This window comes from Octopus bimaculoides, chromosome 23 (assembly GCF_001194135.2).
Source record: "Octopus bimaculoides isolate UCB-OBI-ISO-001 chromosome 23, ASM119413v2, whole genome shotgun sequence".
NCBI lineage: Eukaryota > Metazoa > Mollusca > Cephalopoda > Octopoda > Octopodidae > Octopus > Octopus bimaculoides.
This window is the reverse complement of record NC_069003.1, coordinates 33447994-33469553: the sequence shown is the minus strand read 5'-3', so window position 1 is coordinate 33469553 and position 21560 is coordinate 33447994. Positions and strand designations below refer to the sequence as shown.

The following is a 21560-nucleotide window of genomic DNA, read 5'->3' as shown; positions in this document are numbered from 1 at the left end:
TCCAAAGTCAAAGAAGAAAGTTCGATCCCTTTCATGGCGAAGGAAATGGATTTTGTGCACTGCAAATAGTAATAATAGTAATAATAATAATAATAATAATAATAATAATAATAATAATAATAATAATAATAAACCTGAAGGCATCATCAAAAATTATAATGCAAAGATCCTATGGGATTTTATGATTCAGTGCGACCATGAGTTAGAGAATAGGAAGCCAGACAGTCTTAATTGAGAAAGAAAGCAAACTATGCTGGATCATAGATATAGCATGCCCGCAGATAACAAGGTATGTGATAAGGAAGAAAGAAAAGTCGGTAAATATGACAGGTTAGCTTGGGAGGTTAAGCAGTTGTGATCACTGAAAAAGGTGGTAGTAGTACCAATAATTGTCGGAGCCCTGGGAACAGTGAGCAAAAATCTTGAGAAGTACATGGAACAAATAGGGGCTGCAATAAGGGTGGAGCACTTGCAGAAAACAGCACGGCTTAGAACCGCTTGAATACTCTGGATGGTGCTCGAAAAATAAGAGGTGTTACCTTAGTTCACTGGGAGTGAACAGCTGACACCGTAGTACATCTCCAGCGTTAGAAGCTATTCAAAGACAAAAACAAAATAATGATGATGATTTCAAACTTTTGCCACAAGAGCAGCTTGGGATAGGGGATTAAGTTGATTACATTGACCCCAGTGCATAGCTGGTACTTATTTTATCGACCTCAAAAGGATGAAAGACAAAGTTGACCATGGTGGAATTTGAAATATAATAATAATCTCTTCTACTATAGGCACAAGGCCTAAAATTTGTGGGGAGCGGTAAGTCAATCACATCAACTCCAGTACACAACTGGTACTTAATTTATCGACCCTGAAAGGATGAACGGCAAAGTCGACCTCAGCGGAATTTGAACTCTGAATATAAAGACAGACGAAATACTGCTAAGAATTTTGCCCAGCAGCCAACTCACCATCTTATTATTATTATTATTATTATTATTATTATTATTATTATTATTAATAATAATAATAATAATAATAATAATAATAATAATAATTTCTAAGTGGCACAAGGCCACACAAGAAAGATGAGGGAGTGGAGGAAGAGAAGAGAAAGGGGTATGTAACAGAAGTATGATGTTGGAGAGGGAGAGAGGGAGAGTGGTGTCCCAAATAGTGAAATGTGAACCAAGTACAGTTATTTCATGAGAAGGTGGAAATATATTTTAAAAAATGAGGGGGAAAGAAAAATGAAAAGAAATCTTAAGATGGTTAAATTATTCAGCCAGAAAAACATGGAATACTTTGGGTAGGGTTGAAGAAATGAAGGAAGTGGGCATGGGTGTGGGCATGGGCATAATGTGTGTGTGTGTGTGTGTGTGAAAGAAAAGCGCTGGTAAACTGTATCATCTCGGAAGTGACTCTGCTGGATACACAGGAAAGGAGTGTGTACTGATGCCAGCAATGGGTGCAAACGGTGTGTCTTGCAGGTTGAGAGGGAATCCAAGAGTTCAAACATTACACATGGACACGAGGAGCTAGCAATAGGTGTACTTATGTAGGTATAAGTTCTTTGTATGACTCCACATGGTTTGCAAGATGCAAAATGGGTGCTGAAAAGTTCCTGGCTTTGGATAAAAGGAAAATACAGAAGGATCAGTTACTTATGATTTTATTCAACATATTCCCCCCTCAGATTCATATATTCATTGCAGTGGTGTTTATGCTACATATTCATGCTATATACTATGTCAAGCTGTATATTGGAAAATATTGTATGTATGAGTCAACAAAGGAAATCACTACATGATCTTTAGACCTGTTGGAAATAGCAGCTAAATCTCTTTCAGATTGCATCTTTCTGTCTTATATATGTACATACTGTATTTTCCAGCATACAAGTCAAATTTTTCAGATCAAATTTACAGCCAAACAAAAAAGGTAGTTTGACTTATACACTAAAACTAATTTGGAGAACCAAAAACTCCATGTGAAATGCAACAGGATTTGGAAAGATTGTGTTGATGTTTGAATGCTTACACTACATGTGTACACTATACACTATGTTGACTTGTATGCTGGAAAATACGGTATTTCATACAGAGCATAAATTACAAATGGGGAGGCACATGGTTTAGTGGTTAGGGTGTTGGACTCGTGATCATAAGATTGTGGTTTCAATACCTGGACCAGGAAACCTGTTGTGTTCTTGAGCAAAACACTTCATCTCACATTGCTTCAGTCCACTCAGCTGGCCAAAAAAACAGTAATCCTGTGACAGACTGGCATCCTGTCCAGGTGGGGAATATTTTCACCATGAAACTGGGAAACCAGCCCTTAGGAGTTGGCACTGATCAAGAAGGTAACTTTGCCTTTACTTATAATACACAAATCTGTGCAAGGGGGCTGTGAGCATCTCAAGAAATTAGAAAGATGGCACAAAGACACACGGAGTCACCGAGGCGTAAATTAGTTTCAGATCTACATCACAGTCTTCAGGGATTCTACCTGTCAGGTGGTCCATTGGAAGGGGGCTGTGAGCAGAGATTCTACCTGTCAGTGGGTCCATTGCAAGTGGACTGTGAGCATCTCAAGAAATTAGAAAGATGGCACAAAGACACACAGGTGTCATCTAGACATAAATTAGTTTCAAATCTACAGCATATTCTTCGGGGATGCTACCTGTCAGGTGGTCCATTGGATCAGCTAACAGGTAGAGTCCCAGTGTAGTGGAGCTAAACACAGCTCTTAGTAAAACACTTGTTTCCGTCTGTAATTTTGGTAACATTGCCAATCGCAGTGACAATCAGCAAACACACACCACAAACCCCTTCTCTCATACCTACAGAACACTCATATGTTACCTCTACATACGACCATCACCAGAAGCCCATACCACAACATATACCCCATTAATTGTACCTCTGTCACCTATAACTGCAACTGGTAATTACACACCCCATCACGTACCCATACACACTATTTAGCATTTCCTATACAGAACAACCATAGTAATCAACACACAACCATTCTTATCATATACACCGTCACCACAACCACCACAGTCAAAGGCGCCACTACGTGGTCTTGTGAGTTGCTAGAAATAGCAGCCAAATCTCTTTCAAGTCTCATTCCACCATTCAAAAAGGATGATGTGGTAGGTCATGTTTGGAATGCTTTTAATCATATATCTGCTTGATGAGGGCTGACCTGGAGCTAAGCACACACACACACACACACACACACACACACACACACACACACACACACACACACACACACACACACACTGCCACCACCACCATTACCACCACCACCACCACCACCACCACCACCACTACCACCATTACCACCAAACAGTAAAGAGAAACAAGAGGAACAGGCAAATGTTATTTTAATTAAACAAGGCATCTCACTATTTACTGCTGTAATGATTTTGTTGGCCGAATACCAACTAATACCACCACCACTACCACAGCTAGTTATACTACTACTGCTACTACCACCACCACCACAACTACCTCAACAAGTTTTAATACTGCCACCACCACACCAAGTTATACCACCACCATCACCACTACTACTACTAATATTAATACTACAGCATGTGGTACCACCACCACCACCACTGCCACAGCAAGTTTTACCACAAATGCCACCACCATCACACCATGTTGTACCGCCACCAAGGGCTGTTGTACTATTACCACCACTAATACCACCACCACCACCACCACTGCAAGATGTGCCACCACTACAACCACCACAGCTAATTGTAGTACCACCATCACAAAAACTAGCTGTACCACCTCCACTATCACAGATAACTGTACTATTACCCATACACAATTGATTCTAGAGTCACCACTAATACTACCACCTGAACTCTATCCAACTGACAAAACAAAGGAATCAGGTCCTTCTGTTTGTCTGAAGGGAGTTTATTTGGTTGACAGCATGTGTAATGGTTCCGATTCTTTTAGCCCCCAAGTTCAAATTCATAAAATTTTTTTTCATTTTGAGGAATTGTCTAAAACAAGAGTTTCTCAACTGGGGTCTATATGGCCCTTAGGGGGTCCATATAAGGATTTGTTTGTTAAAATTCATCTGCAATAAATTGGTTACACACAAAATATTTTAATTTCTTTTTTTTTTATTGTTCAATTCCTAATAATATTTGTTCTTTTATTCTTTGTCTTGTTTGAGTCATTTGACTGTGGCCATGCTGGAGCACTGCTAAGTTACAGAGACGTAAACACACAAACACAAGTCGTATATATACACATGGCAGGCTACTTTCAGATTCCATGTACCAGTCCACTCACTCACAAGGCTTTGGCTGGCTTGAGCGGCTATAGTGGAAGACACTTGCCCAAAGGTGCAGTGGAGTGGGACTGAACCCAGAACCATGTGGTTGGGAAGCAAACTTCATACCACACAGCCATGCCTGCACCTATATATAACAACACAAATTCTTTTAAATGTCAGTGATTTTAATAGTAATACAAAATGTATTCAAATATTGACCACGTATGCGGACAAATATGTTCACACACATCACAACACAATTCAGATATTGAAGGCTACAATAGTTAATAGTTATAAAATATATTCAAAATACTAAAAATGTACCATGAGAAACATTTCCTCTTTCCATTTGTTAACATCTTGCCTTAAAAATATTGGGTCAAATATTTCTTCAAAATCTATGAAGAAAGAATACACAGAAAATAGCTCTGTAACCCATTATTACTAATCTAATAATAATAATGGCTAGATGAGTCAGTTTGTTGCATGCTTTAGAAGCAAAGAAAGAAAAAAACACACTGCATCCATGTCATGTGTCATTGAAGGACCACACCCGTCACAATATGAGGAAGTGAGAAGGTGGTGAGCTGGCGGAAATGTTAGCAATGCTGGGCAAAATGCTTAGGGGTATTTCATTTGTCTTTATGTTCTGAGTTCAAATTCCGTCAAGGTCGACTTTGCCTTTCATTCTTTCAGAATCGATAAATTAAGTACCAGTTGCATACTGGGGTCGATCGAATCGACTGGCTCCCTCCCCAAAAATTTCGGGCCTTGTGCTTAGAGTAGAAAAGAATATATGGTACCAAGATAAGGTGGTGAGCTGGCAGAGACGTTAGCAGGCTGGGCGAAATGCTTCGCGGTATTTCAGCTGTCTTTACATTCTGAGTTCAAATTCCGCCAAGGTAGACTTTGCCTTTCATCCTTTCGGGGTTGATAAATTAAGTACCAGTTACGTACTGGAATCAATCTAATGGACTGGCCCTCTCTCCAAAAATTTCAGGCCTTGTGCTGAGAGTAGAAAAGAATATGAGGAAGTGAGCTTGTCGCGCATGGCTGATCCTGTAGATGTAATTACTGTGATTTGGTAGAGCAGGGACAAAATGCCTTGTGGTATTTATCTCTTTTGAAATGAAGACACAGGAGATATTTGTTCAACACTGAACTACAGGCACTCCCTCATTGCTCTCGGCATTCAGAATACTGCAAACCAGTCACTGGCCTGCTGCTGACCAGTAACTAACAACCCTTTTGTTCACAAAATGTGACAGAAAATTTATAAAATAGAAACGCCTGGAATGAAATTTGGATGGAGTTAATCTCCTCCATTACAGAACCCCAGGAGAATTGAGAAACACGGAACAAAGGCAGTCTATAACATTCTGTAAGGCTCAGGTGGAGTGTGTCAACAAAAACAACATATCAGAAAGGACAAATGAACAAACACACATACACACACACAATATAGTCCATACACGGTACAACACAAACATACACAATAGTACAAACACAGTATAACACACACATATACACACACACAAATGCACACAGATGTTTGTATATAAACCAAACCAGGAGAGGATGTCCTCTCTCTCAGATTACCTCTAAGTAGATCATTTATATCCTGTAGATTTAGTTCATTCACAATCAGACACACTACTCATTCATTCACCCATCAGACACACAGACATAGTAAAGAAACAGATATGTATTTAGAGGAAGTAGTGACCTTGATGATCTGAACTGACCAGTAACCACTAACAGGTCAGCTGCTCTCCCCACAGCGAGGGGGGGGGGGGGGAAACTATTTGACAATACTAACAGCAAAACTGAATGACCTTAATTGATATGAATAAATAGTTGCTGTTGCTTTTGTCCCAGGTCAGCCCCCAGTTGACTGTTCCAACTGGCTAATCTCATCTAGGACTACATTACCTAACGTGTCTTTCCTTTGGTTTTTAAACCTTCTGCTTCAGAAATCAGAAATATATCCACTCAAAATTTCATCACTCTTAACCGCAGAAAGCAGTTTTATTCACCAATCTATCTTTTGCTGGGGAATGTCATGGTTGGAACTATTTTTTTGTTGAGACATGTCAAGTTTATTGTGGCAACGTGACTTGCAGAAAAAAAATCAATTCTATTTCTTGGTAGCTTTTTAACATTATTATTGGAATAATCATGAATTTACAGTTAGATCAAAGTCATTCCACCCATGACTGTCCTACCTTTTTTCCAGACAAGCTGAATTCAGGACCACATTATCCAATGTCTCCTATTTTTATTTTAACCCTTTTGCTGCAGAAATCAGAAATATATCCTATCAAAATTTCATCACCCTTAACTGCAGAAAGCAGTTTTATTCACCAATCTATCTTTTGCTGGGGAATGTCATGCTTGGAACTATTTTCTGTTGAGATATGTCAAGTTTATTGGGGCAACATGAATTGCAGAAAATATCAATTCTATTTTTTGGGTAGATATATAACATCATTACTGGAACAATTTACAGCTGAAGGGTCAAGGGACCTCATTAAACCTGTGATCAAAGACATTCCAACCATGACTGCCCTATTTTTTCCCCAAATTTCAGCAGTTTCTTTATAATCTAGCATATAAAGATCACTATTGATTTTACAACCTCCGGATCAAACAACATTTTTTTTTTCTCTTACTGAGGCCTGAACTCTTGTCCAACTCTCCTATCATAACAGAAGTGTTTTGCCAGCAGTGTAATACAAGCAAATCCAATGACCCAGTTTTCAGTGATTTAACAGTTCTAAAACTAACATGTTTTTTAGTTCAATACTTCCTTTCGACTGTTTTCTTATACAATTGCCTTTACAGGTAAAACAATAAAGTAAATTAACAGAATGTGAATAGGGGAAAACTACATCAACTTCAATGCCTGACCCATACTATCTCTGTATCAGGGTTCAACTGGTGCTTAGTTTATTGACCCTGAAAGGACGAAAGGCAAAGTCGACCTCGGCAGAATTTGAACTCAGAATGTGAAGCAGGATGAAATGCTGCTAAGCATTATGCCTAGCATGCTAATGGTTCTGCCAGCTCGCCACCTTAATAAATAATAATAACAATAATAATAATAATAATAATAATAATAATAATAATAATGATAATAATAATGGTTTCAAATTTTGCCACAAGGGTAGCAATTTTGTGGGAGGGGATAAGTCGATTACGTCAACCCCTGTGTTCAACTAGTACTTATTTTATCGACCCCAAAAGGATGAAAGGCAAAGTCAACCTCAGCAGAATTCGAACTCAGAATCAAAGGAGGGCAAAATGCCACTAAGCATTTTGCCTGGCGTGCTAACAATTCTGCCAGATTGATACCTTAAATGATAATAATAATAATAATAATAATAATAATAATAATAATAATAATAATAAGTAAATTACTCACCATGGTTGACAAAACTCATGATAACATCAGAACTGTTGAGTTTAGGCATTTCATTTTCTAAAGTTCTGCTGAAGAAGTGGGGATGTTCATCCTCATCATCATCTTCAATGGACCCACTGGCCCCTGAACCATGCAGCTTATTGTACAGATCGATCATGAAGCGGGGAGCAGAAGTCTCCTTACCAGGAGCTCGCGGTTTCGGTTTGTGGTGTAACCCCATCAAGGTGAGTATTTCTTGTTGAAATTCCTTCTTCACACGATGTGGGATCCGGCTGACCATCACGGACTGTTCCAGGCCATTGTCGGTGTAGAAGCCAGTACCTTCCATCTGAGTGGTCCACACACAAGGAGGCCGACACAACAAACACGCTAGCAATACCAGACATAACAAATAGCTGGTCCATGCACCTGCCATCTCTCCTTTTAAATCTCGTTTATGGAAGACACCTGCATTAACGAACAAACATTAGAGATTTTAGAAAACTTGACGAGTTTAATAATTAATCTTGTTGGATACAGAATTTTATTTATCTTGGTCCTAATTTTTCCTATGTCTGAAATTGTTAAATTGTATTCTGTAATTTCTTTTCCGTTGTTACTTTTATCATGTGATTAAGGATATGCTCTGTTTGACAACGTTCTGGTTCATATCACAGAAGGTATTTTGTATTTGTAAGTACATACATACATACATATATATATATATATGCATGCATATATATATATGTATGTTTACACACACACATACACTCACTGCATGCGCATATATGTATGTATGTATGTATGTATGTACTGCAGATACAGTAACTTTCCAGTGGCAGATTATGTTGTGTGATAAAAGTATTCATTCATTTATTCATAAATAAACAGATACACATACACACACATACATCCATTTTTACATACGTATGTACACGCACTCACACACACACACATATACATATATATATTAAAAATATATATATATATATATACAAACAACCAGACATACACACATACATACATACATACATGCATAAATAAATAAATACATACATACAAGACCCGGCAAGCCAAGTAAGATCGTTGCCAGTGCCCCTGGACTGGCTCTTGTGCGGGTGGCACATGAGATGCACCATTTTGAGCGTGGTCGTTGCCAGTACCGCCTGACTGGCTCCCGTAGGATTTTCGAGTGAGATCGTTGCCAGTGCCCCTGGACTGGCTTGTGCGGGTGGCACATAAAAGACACCATTTCGAGCGTGGCCGTTTTCGTGCGGGTGACACGTAAAAGCACCCACTACACTCTGAGTGGTTGCCGTTAGGAAGGGCATCCAGCTGTAGAAACTCTGCCAAATTAGACTGGAGCCTGGTGTTGCCATCCGGTTTCACCAGTCCTCAGTCAAATCGTCCAACCCATGCTAGCATGGAAAGCGGACGTTAAACGATGATGATGATGATACATACACACACGTCTGCAAACAGGTAGAATACACGAAAGAATTTAGTACATCATCTACAAAAAGACAGACAGAGGGCTTCCATCACAGGTCTGTCCAATCACTGTTTCCAACAAAGAGAGAATTCCTTATTAATGATTCTCAACTTTTCCTTTGTCATTTACTACCTCGACTTCATGTAATTTGCCATTTACTGAGACTTGAATGGTGCTTTTTAAATGCCACTGGCACGTGAGCCAGTTTTAACCCTTCGGGATTCAGATTTTTTGGTCAAATGTATTGCTTATTTATTCACATTGCTTGGAATTAATCACACCTCATTTTGTAGCTTCAAGATTTTAATGGTGTGTTTGTATATTTTTAGAATGATATTGTAGGGTAGGTGTGAAAAGTTGGATCCGGTCACTTTTAACATAAAACAGATAGAATAGTTGGGCCGGATATGGCCAAATTAAAGGCTAAAGTGTTAACATCTATTTTTCCAATGCTTGCATGTGTCAGGCAGAATTCCCGAGACAGACTTTTTTATGGCTGGACGCCCTACCTGTTGCAAATCTTCACCTGTCTCCAGGTAAGGTAATACTTCCCCCATGGCCAGATATGTTTCCACAGAAAACTAGAAAAAGGCACTCCACTTGTACACGCTTTTACAACTACTCTGTGATGTCGAGACAAAGGGACAGAAACACACACATACATACATACATAAATGATCAAACAGACTCCAAAGCTCGTGTTGGCCTCATTGGCAAGATTTATATTATGTAGCAAAATAGATAAAAAGAGTACAATAAACACTAAAAATGCAGACAATAGACTCCTTCAAATGCTCAGGGGGATCAGTAAAAATAGTAGATAGCTTCTGTTACCTAGGAAATCAAGTTAGCAGTGGTGGAGGGAGTTCTGAAAGTGTGGTTGCTAGAATAAGAACAAGCTGGGCAAAGTTCAGAGAGCTTCTACCTTTGTTGGTAACTAAGGGCCCTTCCCTCAGAGTGAGAGGCAGATTGTATGATGCCTGTGTACATACAGCTATGTTACATGGTTAGTGAAACATGGGCTTTGATTAGAGAGAACTTACGAAGGCTTGAAATAAATGAAGCTAGCATGCTCTGCTGGATGGGTAAAGTCAGTGTGCATGTATGAGAGAATGTAAATGATTTAAAAGGAAAACTGGGTACAAGAGGCATCAGATGTTGTATGCAAGAGAGGAGACTGCACTGGTTTTGTCATGCGATGTATATAGATGAGAACAGCTGCATAAAGAAGTGCTGTGTTCTAATTGTGGAAGGGGTAGACCCAGAAAGACGTGGGACGAAGTGGTGAGAAAGGATCTTCGGACAATGGGCCTCACTGAAGAAATGAAAAGGGACCGGGAGATGTGGGGATTTGCTGTACTTGAGATGTGCCAAGCTAAGTAAAATCACTGCCTTCCACACATACAGACTTATCCTTTCAGGATTACGTTTCTCTGGTATTTTTGATATTAAATCTGTCTATCTCTATATATTCATTAATGTAATACTCAACACGTGTATATAATTTGACAATGCTCCGAGTGAACATAGAAAACATGTACTTCCTTGCTCTTATCTCTTACAACATTCTTAAAAACGTTTGTTTATTTCTATTCTTTACTCTTCTCATACTTAATCAAGATTCCGACAAACACATGCTTTGTTTGGGTCACAGACTTACAAGAGAAAGAGAGAGAGAGAGAGAGAGAATCCAGACCAATAACAGGATAATGTAGTGCTGAGGCTTACCCCAACTTTTCTACGAACAACACATGTTGGCATCATACCATTATTCATTGATATGTGTACTACCAATTATGGATTAACCATTAGGCAAATAGGCATGTGCTTAAGGCATCAAGGGAAGGGAGGGGCATCACAGAAATGGTAAATGGTTTACAGCACAAAAGAAATCACTTTAAACTTGCTAAAATAATATTCGAATCATAGCTGTGGCAAATACCAGTGCCAGTTGACTGGCACCCGTGCTAGTGGCACATAAAAAGCATCATGCAAGCATGTGGCCGATGCCGGTGTCACGTCAATGGCAGCCATGCTGGTGTCACGTAAAAAAGCACCCACTACACTCTTGGAGTGATTGGCGTTAGGAAGGACATCCATCCATAGAAGCCATGCCAAACCAGATTGGTATATATGTATTTCATTTGGCTTTCTAGCTGTGCTCATGTGCCAAATGAACCCCCAAAATACTTCAGGTCCAAAGAGATGTCACGTTACTTAGTTATATTCATCATCATCATTTAATGTCCATTGTCCATCTTGGCATCGGTTGCACAGTTTGACTGGGCTGGCACACTGGAAGGCTGTGCCAGGATCCAGTCTGATTTTTTTTTTTTTTTTTGCTAATTAAGTAAAATTCGGGCAAAAAAACAGAACACAATTCATCTGTTGGCAACGGCTTGGAGAATCAGTTGGCTTGGAAGAGAAGAGGTGACTGTGCTATTGACTGTGGAATGCCAATAGATAACACTTGGTACTAAGATCTCACAGAGAATAATATCTGTGATGAAGGAAGACTAATGAATGATACAGGAGTCAAAGGAAGACTAATGAATGAAACCTGTTAATGAGTGATATCGGTGTCAATGGAAGATTAATGAATGATAACTGCGATGAAGGGTAAGGTGAGATGTGAGGTTTCGCAACTGAAAGAAGAGTGATATACCATACCAAATACCTGTACGACCCACATCAGCATGGACTAACAGGTGATGTATGTGTGTGTGTGTGTGTGTGGATATATGATAAGTGCAGGTATGGCTATATGATGAAGAAGTTGGTTTCCCAATCATGTGGTTCTAAGCTGGTTGTCATTGTAAGCTTGACCAAAGCTTTGTGGGCGGATTTGGTTCATAGAAAGCAATAAAAGCCTGCCATTATCATCATCATTGTCATCAACCCCTAAATGGGAACCAGTCCGTTGCAGGGTTAAATATTTACAAATAAGTAGACTGCAGCAATGAGAAATGTAGGGGTTTGCTCAAAAACACAACACACCACCTGCTCCAGGAATCAACACTACGACCTAATGATCATGAGTGCAACACCCTAACCATTGGGCCACAACGGTTCACACACTCACACTGTTTTACTTGTTTCAGTCATTTGACTGCGGCCATGCTGGAGCACCGCCTTTAGTCGAGCAAATCGACCCCAGGACTTATTCTTTGTAAGCCTAGTACTTATTCTATCGGTCTCTTTTGCCGAACCACTAAGTTACGGGGACGTAAACACACCAGCATCGGTTGTCAAGCGATGTTGGGGGGACAAACACAGACACACAAACATATACACACACACACACATATATATATATATATACATATATACGACAGCCTTCTTTCAGTTTCCATCTACCAAATCCACTCACAAGGCTTTGGTCAGTCCGAGGCTATAGCAGAAGACACTTGTCCAAGGTGTCATGCAGTGGGACTGAACCCAGAACCATGTGGTTGGTAACCAAGCTACTTACCACACAGCCACTCTAATGTTTGTTTATATGTTTAGTTATAATAATGGGTTACTCTATACTTTTGTAGAATGGGTTACTTCTGGCCATATTGTTTATATATATATACATATATCATCATCATCATTTAACGTGCATTGTCCATGCTGGCATGGGTTGGAAGGTTTGATCAAGTCTGGCAAGCTGGAAGGCTGCACCAGACTCCAGTATGGTTTCTATATATATGTGATAAACTCATAGCGTTTAGTACCAGACAAAAGTATGCAAGACATGAGCAGCACTCAAGTCTCACTTCCCAAGTCACACTCAAGGCTTGCACCAAACAACTGGACACATTCTACTGAAATTTGTAGCTTCATTGATTTCTGCAAGAATATGTTTTCGTTGTTACTTCTTACAACCATGAGAATATTTTAAAGATTAGACAGAGATGGTTTTTAAAACGTTAGACAAAAAGAACAAGATTGTCTTTTAAGCATTAGTCACACAAGTCTTTCGTCGTTTTGCTCGTCTTCCACTCTTAATCTTCTAGTCGCAATCTTTATACACCATAGCCAGTATATATAACTAAGTTGGCATTCCTTCGGTATTGGTACACAACGTCATTCACCCACACAACCTTCCCTCATGACATAAAGAGGCTAGGTTGAATGAGTGTGAATGACGTCGTCTCTTCATACCAACACTCTGTAGACCAATATCGAAGGATCGCCAGTTAATCTATTTAACAACCAGTATATATATATATATTTTTTAAATGCTTTTCACTGAAAAGTTTCGAGTTAAACAATAGAACGGGAGGAAACTAGTAGTGGAGGTCTTCTGGAAGAACAAATATTCAGAGTGGAATGAAAATAGATTCATCTTAAATTCCTTTAACAGCAGGGATGTGTGTGTGAGGGGGGAGAGTTTGTGCGTGGTGATGGTGGATTTTAGCTGTTCCACGACGAGGATTCAGGTGTTCGATCAACCGAAATACCTGGCTGAGTATTCCATAGAAACGTGTACCCTTGAAGTAAATGTTGGGTAGAATCATCGATACCTATATTCAGTTACAGGTACCAAATCCACCCGACGGGCTTCTGTGCAATTTCCGTCAACTAGATTTCACTTACATGGAATGAGTGGACCCGAGGCAGTGGTATCGAACAAAAGACATCATGGTTGCGAAGCGAACTTCTTAACTATTGAGCCCATACAACGGTCTGCAGTTGTGTACATGTGCATATGTATAGATAGATAGATAGATAGATAGATAATATATGTTATACTATTGTATTGTGTATATGCATACGGAAATCTCCTTTTTTTTGTGTTTTATTCATTAAAAGGGGCAACAAGTGAGGTTTGTTTCGAGAATTTCCCGGTTCAATGTTTTTCTTTTCCAGTGAAGTGTGTCGAATCTTCAACCAAAAAACGGAAATGCGACGAAGTTGGAGGACAATGATAAAAATAACAAACATGATGTGAAAGAGGACTATCGAAATGACAGATATCGTGGTTGTTTAGCTTCGTAGCTTGGAATTAAAGACAGTCCAGCCGTGTCCATCGCGTCTTTTTAAAGACTACAACATCAGATATGCCGTTGTCTCATTTAAAAAGCAATCAGGTTTGATTTGAGGGAGATCTGGCTACTATTTCAGATCGACGGACCACGAGGGTCAGTTCCCGTTGTTGTTGTTGTCGTTCTTGTGAATGAAAAAGACACACACTGCACACAAAGTGTTGCACAAAGACATTTAAAAGACAAACAAACGCATTAGTAAAGATGTAGAAACTTCATACAGACCTACACATACATAAAGTTGTTGTTGCTGTTGGAGCACTTGTTTATTGCAGCTGCACCTGTACCATCCACCAATGCGTCGTTATGTGATGCACCTTCGCACTTCTATATCAACAACTGAGCAGAACCAGCCTCGATTTCGACTCAGCTTTGATTGATTTGTTTGTTTTTTGATGGTGGTGATGATGATGATGATGATGAGGGTGGCGGCGGTATTGATACCTTACCTCTTTTGTGACTTCTACTCTTACTATTACCCTGTCATTAGCAACCCGCTACCTTGAGGTACGACTATCGACGTTAGTTGTAGGAGGAGGAGTACGTTGTAAAAGAAACGGCAGTACTATTGCTGATGGTGATGGTGATGATGATGATGATGATGGTAGTGTGTGTGTGTGATAGAAGGTAATATAGACGGAGTAAGGGAAGAGGAAGAGGAGACGTAATGTAACTGGTGTTATTTGTTCAGCATTGAGGAAGTGGGGTACAATGCCGAAGGTAGAGGTAAGAGTAGTAATAAGAGCAGGAGTAGCGGTAGGAGAGCGGTGCTGTTACATTTCTTTCAAGGTAGCAGTAACGAGTGCGGTACTTCTTGGGGTGGAGTAAAAGTAAGAGTAGTGGGAGAAGTACTTACTGTGGTGGGCGATAGTGGAGGGGTAATAATAAGAATAACGTGGTGGTGGAATAGTAGGAGGAGACCGACTACTGTGAGTGTAAGGAAGAGTAGTGCTTAATGTAGAAGTAGTGGGGAATGGTATTAGTAGTAGTGGTTATTTGGCTTTTTGTATCATTCTTGGTTGTGAAAGTTTTAGGACCTTGTTATCCTCTGCTGTAGAATCCTTCGGTTTTTTTTTTGTTATTTTAGGCGTCTGTTGTTGTTTTGTAAGAATTTGACTATTACTTCTAGCAGGTCGAGCGACATGGAAAAACCGTCCCTCGTCAGATTGAAATAGGGAGTGATGACGACGGAGGTGGTGTTGGGAATGTTGCAGTTAGTAGAAGTGGCAGCTACTGACCTAACCGCGAGTACCTCCACTTTTGACCTGCAACATACAGCAGCCAAATCTTCAAATTACACCTTTACTATCTTAAGAAGGAATAATATTTTATACCGTGGCTATAGATAAGAAGATTACGACAGAGTGGTGGTCACGAGTGGAAACCACTTTCATCGTTAGATCTATTGGGTAGACATTACCCACGGGTGCCGTGAGTTGGAGGAGGTGTGGTATTGATAGCAATAGGTAGGAGTAATAAATAAACGCGTACATATGTTGTGAGAATTAGAAGGAGCAGAAGAAGTGGGGGGAGCCGTAGCGGGGAGGAGGAGGAATGAGAAAGAATGTTTTCCTCAAGTTTCGTCAAACTTTACCCTTTTCTTCCTCCACCTGTTTTCTTTTTCTTTTCTCCGTTTCTCTCCTTTTCTTCCTCTACCGCCACATCCTGTCTTCCTTCCTCCAACAATCTCCCACCCTTTTCTTTGTTGGTATAATTGAACAAAAGAGTTGTGGTTGAGTACCCTCTCTCTACAATCTGCTACCCCTGACGTCTCGATTTCTATACCCAGTCTTTCAGTATAAACCGGTGATTCCCGATTGGGGTTTACATGACCCTTAGGCGGGGGAGGGTCCATTAAGATACACAAACTATTTTTAACAGTATTTCGATACAATTCCCAATAATATTTAATCATAAAAATATAACAGGTATTTTTAAAACATTGAATTATAAGAGTCACCTAAATAAAACTGGAATTAAAGGGGTTTGTAAGTGAAAACTGGTTGAGAATCACTCGGTGTAAATCATTTTATGTTCTCAACAAAGTCGTGGATGCACCCAACATAGTATTCACTCCTTTTGTACTAAGAATAACTTTCCTAATTAAAAACTGGGTATTTCTTCGTTAAAATCAACTTGTATGTTCCTGGGGTTGTTGTTGTTTTTGCATCACCCCAGACGAACCTCAATCAAGTTGATCTCTGATCAAAGGCATTGCAACCATAACGATATCATTCTCTACAGAAGAAGAGGGCACAGTAAAGATGATGTTGGTGGTGGTCGTGGTGGTGGTGATGTGTGACCCCAGGTAATTGGTCAAACAAAAAAGTGTGTCACCTGAATTCATCTTCCTTGATACACCATGTCATGTCTGTCTAAGAGAGGATCATCTTGCACACTCTGATATGCAATGATGAATAATGTTGGCTTCAGTACGACAGTCCAGACATATTGCTCTGACAACACTATCCTGTCCATTTTATTATATTCTAGCATTAGCCACAGCAGAGGTGGGCAAGGTGGACTCAGCTGGAATGTGACAGTTGCTCTTCAACTGCACCTATATTACTGGTGGTGTTTCTCCTAGTAGCATAACAAATGGGGGACAATAATCACCAGCAACGCTTTTGTGGCGATGGCACTTTTGGATCTGCTGTATAAGCCCCTATAGGGTCGCAGCTAGTAGGGGTGGCCACACACCTGTATAATCCACATATGTGCATCTGTACACAAGTGTATTATGTGTGCATGTGTGTGTGTGTGTATATATATATATATATATATATATATATATATATATATATATATATATATTTACACACACTCATACATATACGAATATACATACACATATATACATGTAAAATGATGATAATTTATATATGTGAGAGAGAGGGTTATAGATATATATAAACACACACACATATATATATTACCTGCATCTGCAATCTGAACACCATTAGATTTTAGCCACTCCAAGTTAATGGAGTCAATGAGTACGATTTAACAAACATCCCCACCCACACCTTCCAGAGGAATGTGGATTGCAATGCCTTCAGTACAACTGCCAAAGCCATGGAAATGTTGAAAACATTAACAAAACTCTTAAGTTGTTATGGAAAACCATTCTGTTTGCTGCCAATGTTGGCTGTTCTTCTCCTTTACCTTGAACTGGTAACTAAATCTTGCCACTTCTGTGTGTACAGTTTGTGTGTGTAAATTACTCTACTCTGTCTGTTGATCTCTCTCCCTCTCTCTATCACTTATGTTTCTATCCATTTCCAACTAAAAAGGTTAAGAAAGAAGTTGCCATAGGGTCTACTTCCTTCTTTGCTACATTCCAATATGTTTCAATTGTTTATTAATCCTCCCCAGCCTTAGGAGTGGTGGTCACGATGGTGGGAGGGATCTTCTATTGTGTTTCCATGTCATTTCCCTTACAATTATTATTGAGACACTTCCACAGTTGGCTGCTAAACCTATAATTAACGTTTAGAATGAGAAACTCCACGTTATTACAATTGTTATTTTGTTGTTGTTGTTGTTTGTGAAGATGAAGTGGCTGTGTGGTAAAAAGCTTGCTTCCCAATCACATAGTTCTGGGTTCAGTCCCACCGTGTGGCACCTTGGGCAAGTGTCTTCTACTATAACCTCAGCACAACCAAAGCCTTGTGAGTGGATTTAATAGATGAAAACTGAAAGAAGCCCGTCGTGTATATATTTATGTGTGTGTGTCTATGTTTGTCCTACCATCATCACTTGACAACCAATGTTGGTGTATTTACGTTCCCCTAACTTAGCTGTTCAGCAAAAAAGACCGATAGAATAAGTACCAAGCTTACAAAGAATAAGTGTTGGGGTCAATTAGTTCAACTAAAGGCGGTGCTCCAACATGGCCACAGTCAAATGACTGAAATCCACTCACAAGGTTTTGGTCGGCCCGAGGCTATAGTAGAAGACACTTGCCCAAGGTGCCACGCAGTGAGACTGAACCCAGAACCATCTGGTTGGTAAGCAAGCTACTTACCACACAGCCACTCCTGCACCTATATATACTGTATATTTGTTTTTATTATTTTTATAATTTGTATATATTTATTTTATTATAAATGCAAAACAACACCACAGAGGAATCAGTATGAGCTTAAATAATAAACCACGATATGGCAAGGGACTACTATATATATATATATATATATATATATAGGGTTGGCCAAAAGTCACCTGACAGTAAATCAAGACCATTTAATTCCAAGATTTATTTATGTCTTTAACAACTGAATGAATTTGATAAAAGCGCCTAAATATGAAACATCATGAAAATTGTTCAAACTGAAGCCCTTCCTGAGCGACACATTTTTCCAGATGAATAAATAGAATTGAATATTAAGTATTTATGGAATTTTTATTTATTGTCGGGTGACTTTTGGCCAAGTCTGTATTGTGTGTGTGAGTCTACGTTCCTTAATCTCAAAGGTGCTGCAAAAGGAGGGAAATAGGATCTTTTTTAAAACGGGGGCCACATTTTTCATTAACGAAACACTTTGAAACTTGGAACACTGGTAGAATGTGTCATAAAACATCTTTTTCTCTTAGTCTTCTTAAAAAAAAAAGAAATCCATAACTTATTCCATGTTAAAGTTGTCGTATTTCTGTAATTTCAACCAATCACTGACGTCCATTCAGCCGATATACATTAAGTGCCGACTACATAAACAAACGATTCTGAAACAATTAACCCTAACCCTAGCCGTAGGGTTAGGGTTAAGGTTAAAGCAAATTTAAAATGAAAAAAGCAAATAAAACGAAGGTATGGAGATTAAATACGCTTTACATCGCTTAATCAGCCAAAGGAGTAAATATAAACAACTGAATACTTGTCAGTGATTGGTTGAAATTATCGAAATAAGACAATATTTTACATGAAATAAATTCGAATACAAAAATATTTTTCTGTTCTATAACACAAAATAGATAAGTATACGAAGTTTGAAAGTCTTTCCGTACCAAAAACACTACGTAAAACATTAATGAAAAATGTGGCCCCCGTTTTAAAATAGATCCGGGAAATATATTAAGTACAAGCTTTTAAAAATAAGTACTGGGGTTGGTATGTTTGACTAGACTTTTCAATGTGGTAACCCTGCAATCTGCAGTCCAATGACTAACACGAATAAAAGATAAAAGAATTGTGGTCGTTTTTAGTTGTACCAAGCAAAGAAGTCTAAGGGCGATAACTTTGTTCTTACATAACTATCAAAACTACATCGATTGATGAGCTATCGATTTTTTTTTACACCTCTCCACCTCCACCGAACAGGACCATTTCAAATTAGAAATCCTCTTCCACTGGTTTATTTTAATATTCTCGTTCCACATTATCTTCTGAATCGGGTGGCTTTGACCCAATAAGATATATTGGTCTTTTGCTAACTGAAATATCTCATCTGCATACGTTACAACTAGTGGAGATGCAATGGCCCAGCGGACTCGAGGTCAGTGGACCGCAGTTTCGATTCCCAGACTAGGTGTTGTGTGTGTTTATTGAGCGAAAACACCTAAAGCTCCTCGAGGCTCTGGCAGGAGGTGGTGGCGACCCCTGTTGTACTCTTTCGCCCCAACTTTCTCTTACTCTTTCTTCCTGTTTCTTGAGTAACGCTGTAATGGACTGGCGTCCCGTCCTGTTGGGGAACACATACGCCATAGAAACCGGGAAACCGGACCCATGAGCCTGGCTAGGCTAAAAAAGGGCACGAATGAACGAGGTGTGTTACAATTACAACTGATTGCAGTCGTTCACTACCTAAACTGGTTTACCCTGGCAGTTGGACAGCTTGTCGTCTGTTGACTTGCTCAGCATCGAGTGATATTCACTACAGCCTTGATAAGTTCATCAGCAGAAATAGTTCACATCCATCATGCTGCATACAGTAGCCATCGGTAGACAATGTCCACATGAGAGAGAGAGAGACACTTCACCATCACTAGAACGTTTTTAAATCCTAAGCCTACGTGATCGAGACCGATCTGAGGCTGGACAACAATTCGGCTGAAATTGAAAATCCAAATGATCAATGAAGATTAAACAACAACAACAACAACGATGATCTATATATATATATGTATATAGTTTATACAGAACATATGAAAAATAATATTTTCAAATGCACAGCTACATACACTATGAGCAATATTATAAAAATGAGAGAGAGATTCATAGATAATACAATCTTTATAACAACATACATACATGAATGGAATATATATAGCATATATATGTATTATATATAAATATATACAATATATATATGTATTATAAATATATATATATACAATATATATATGTATTATAAATATATATATACAATATATATGTATTATAAATATATATATACGCAATATATATTATATATATATATGCACAATATATATATATATAATACATACATTATATATATTGTGTGTATATATAATACATACATTATATATATTGTATATATATATATATATGTTATATAATATACATATATAATATATAATCAATATACATGATGTGTCTGTATATATACATACATAATGCACATATATATATATTTATATGGGAAACGGCTTTTTGTTCAAACAAGTTTCATTAAATGCGCAACAATGTCTTATCCATTTTCTTTTAGATTTTTTGGTATTTCATAAGTTTCCACCCCACCCAACCCTTTTTTTTTTTTTTCACAGTTAGTTTGGAACAATTCTATTCCTAGATTTATAGTCAATGTTCTCAGACCTTCACAATGGAGCTGTCAAACTCATTTAATTCTTGGAAACAAGATTGTGAAGTTCTGGAAATGTCGAATATGAATTTAGAAATTTTATTGTTCCAAACTCCATTGTAAAGAAAAAACAATATAGAAAACAAAAATATGAAAAATTTAAAATAAAAATGATAAAAATTTAAATACAGTTGCTTATGTAATGAATTACAAACATACACATACACACACAATCAAGATGTGAGGAGGGAGGTTTATAGTATGTTTGGAGACTGGATCTGGAGTGTGAGGAAAGAAATGTTTTTGTTTTGCATTTTGTTTTTTCCTTCGAAGGCATTAAAGCTTTGGCTTCCTCAAAGAATCAAGGAATGGGATGCTGTGATGGCCATTTCATTGTTCAAGTCAAAGGAAGCAATCATCGCATGAGAATTGAAGGCATATTGAAGGTTGTTCACGCACACACACACACACACACATATATATATATATCTTTATGTGTATATATATATTTATGTCATAAATATGTCGTATATATATATATATATATATATATATATATATATATA

The 21560-nt window shown here is 38.5% G+C and overlaps 1 protein-coding gene across 1 annotated transcript in view; it reads right to left on the bottom strand.

Moving 5' to 3' along the window:
- Positions 1–14937, bottom strand: part of LOC106875494 (bone morphogenetic protein 7) — a 24302-nt gene extending 9365 nt beyond the window's left edge. Inside the window, 3 exon segments of the mRNA XM_052975888.1 lie at positions 1–59; positions 7730–8176; positions 14459–14937. The exon segment at positions 1–59 is cut by the window's left edge and continues 29 nt beyond it. Coding sequence (XP_052831848.1) covers positions 1–59; positions 7730–8057 — 387 coding nt within the window. The 5' untranslated portion in view covers positions 8058–8176; positions 14459–14937.
- Positions 14938–21560: the final 6623 nt, after the last annotated feature.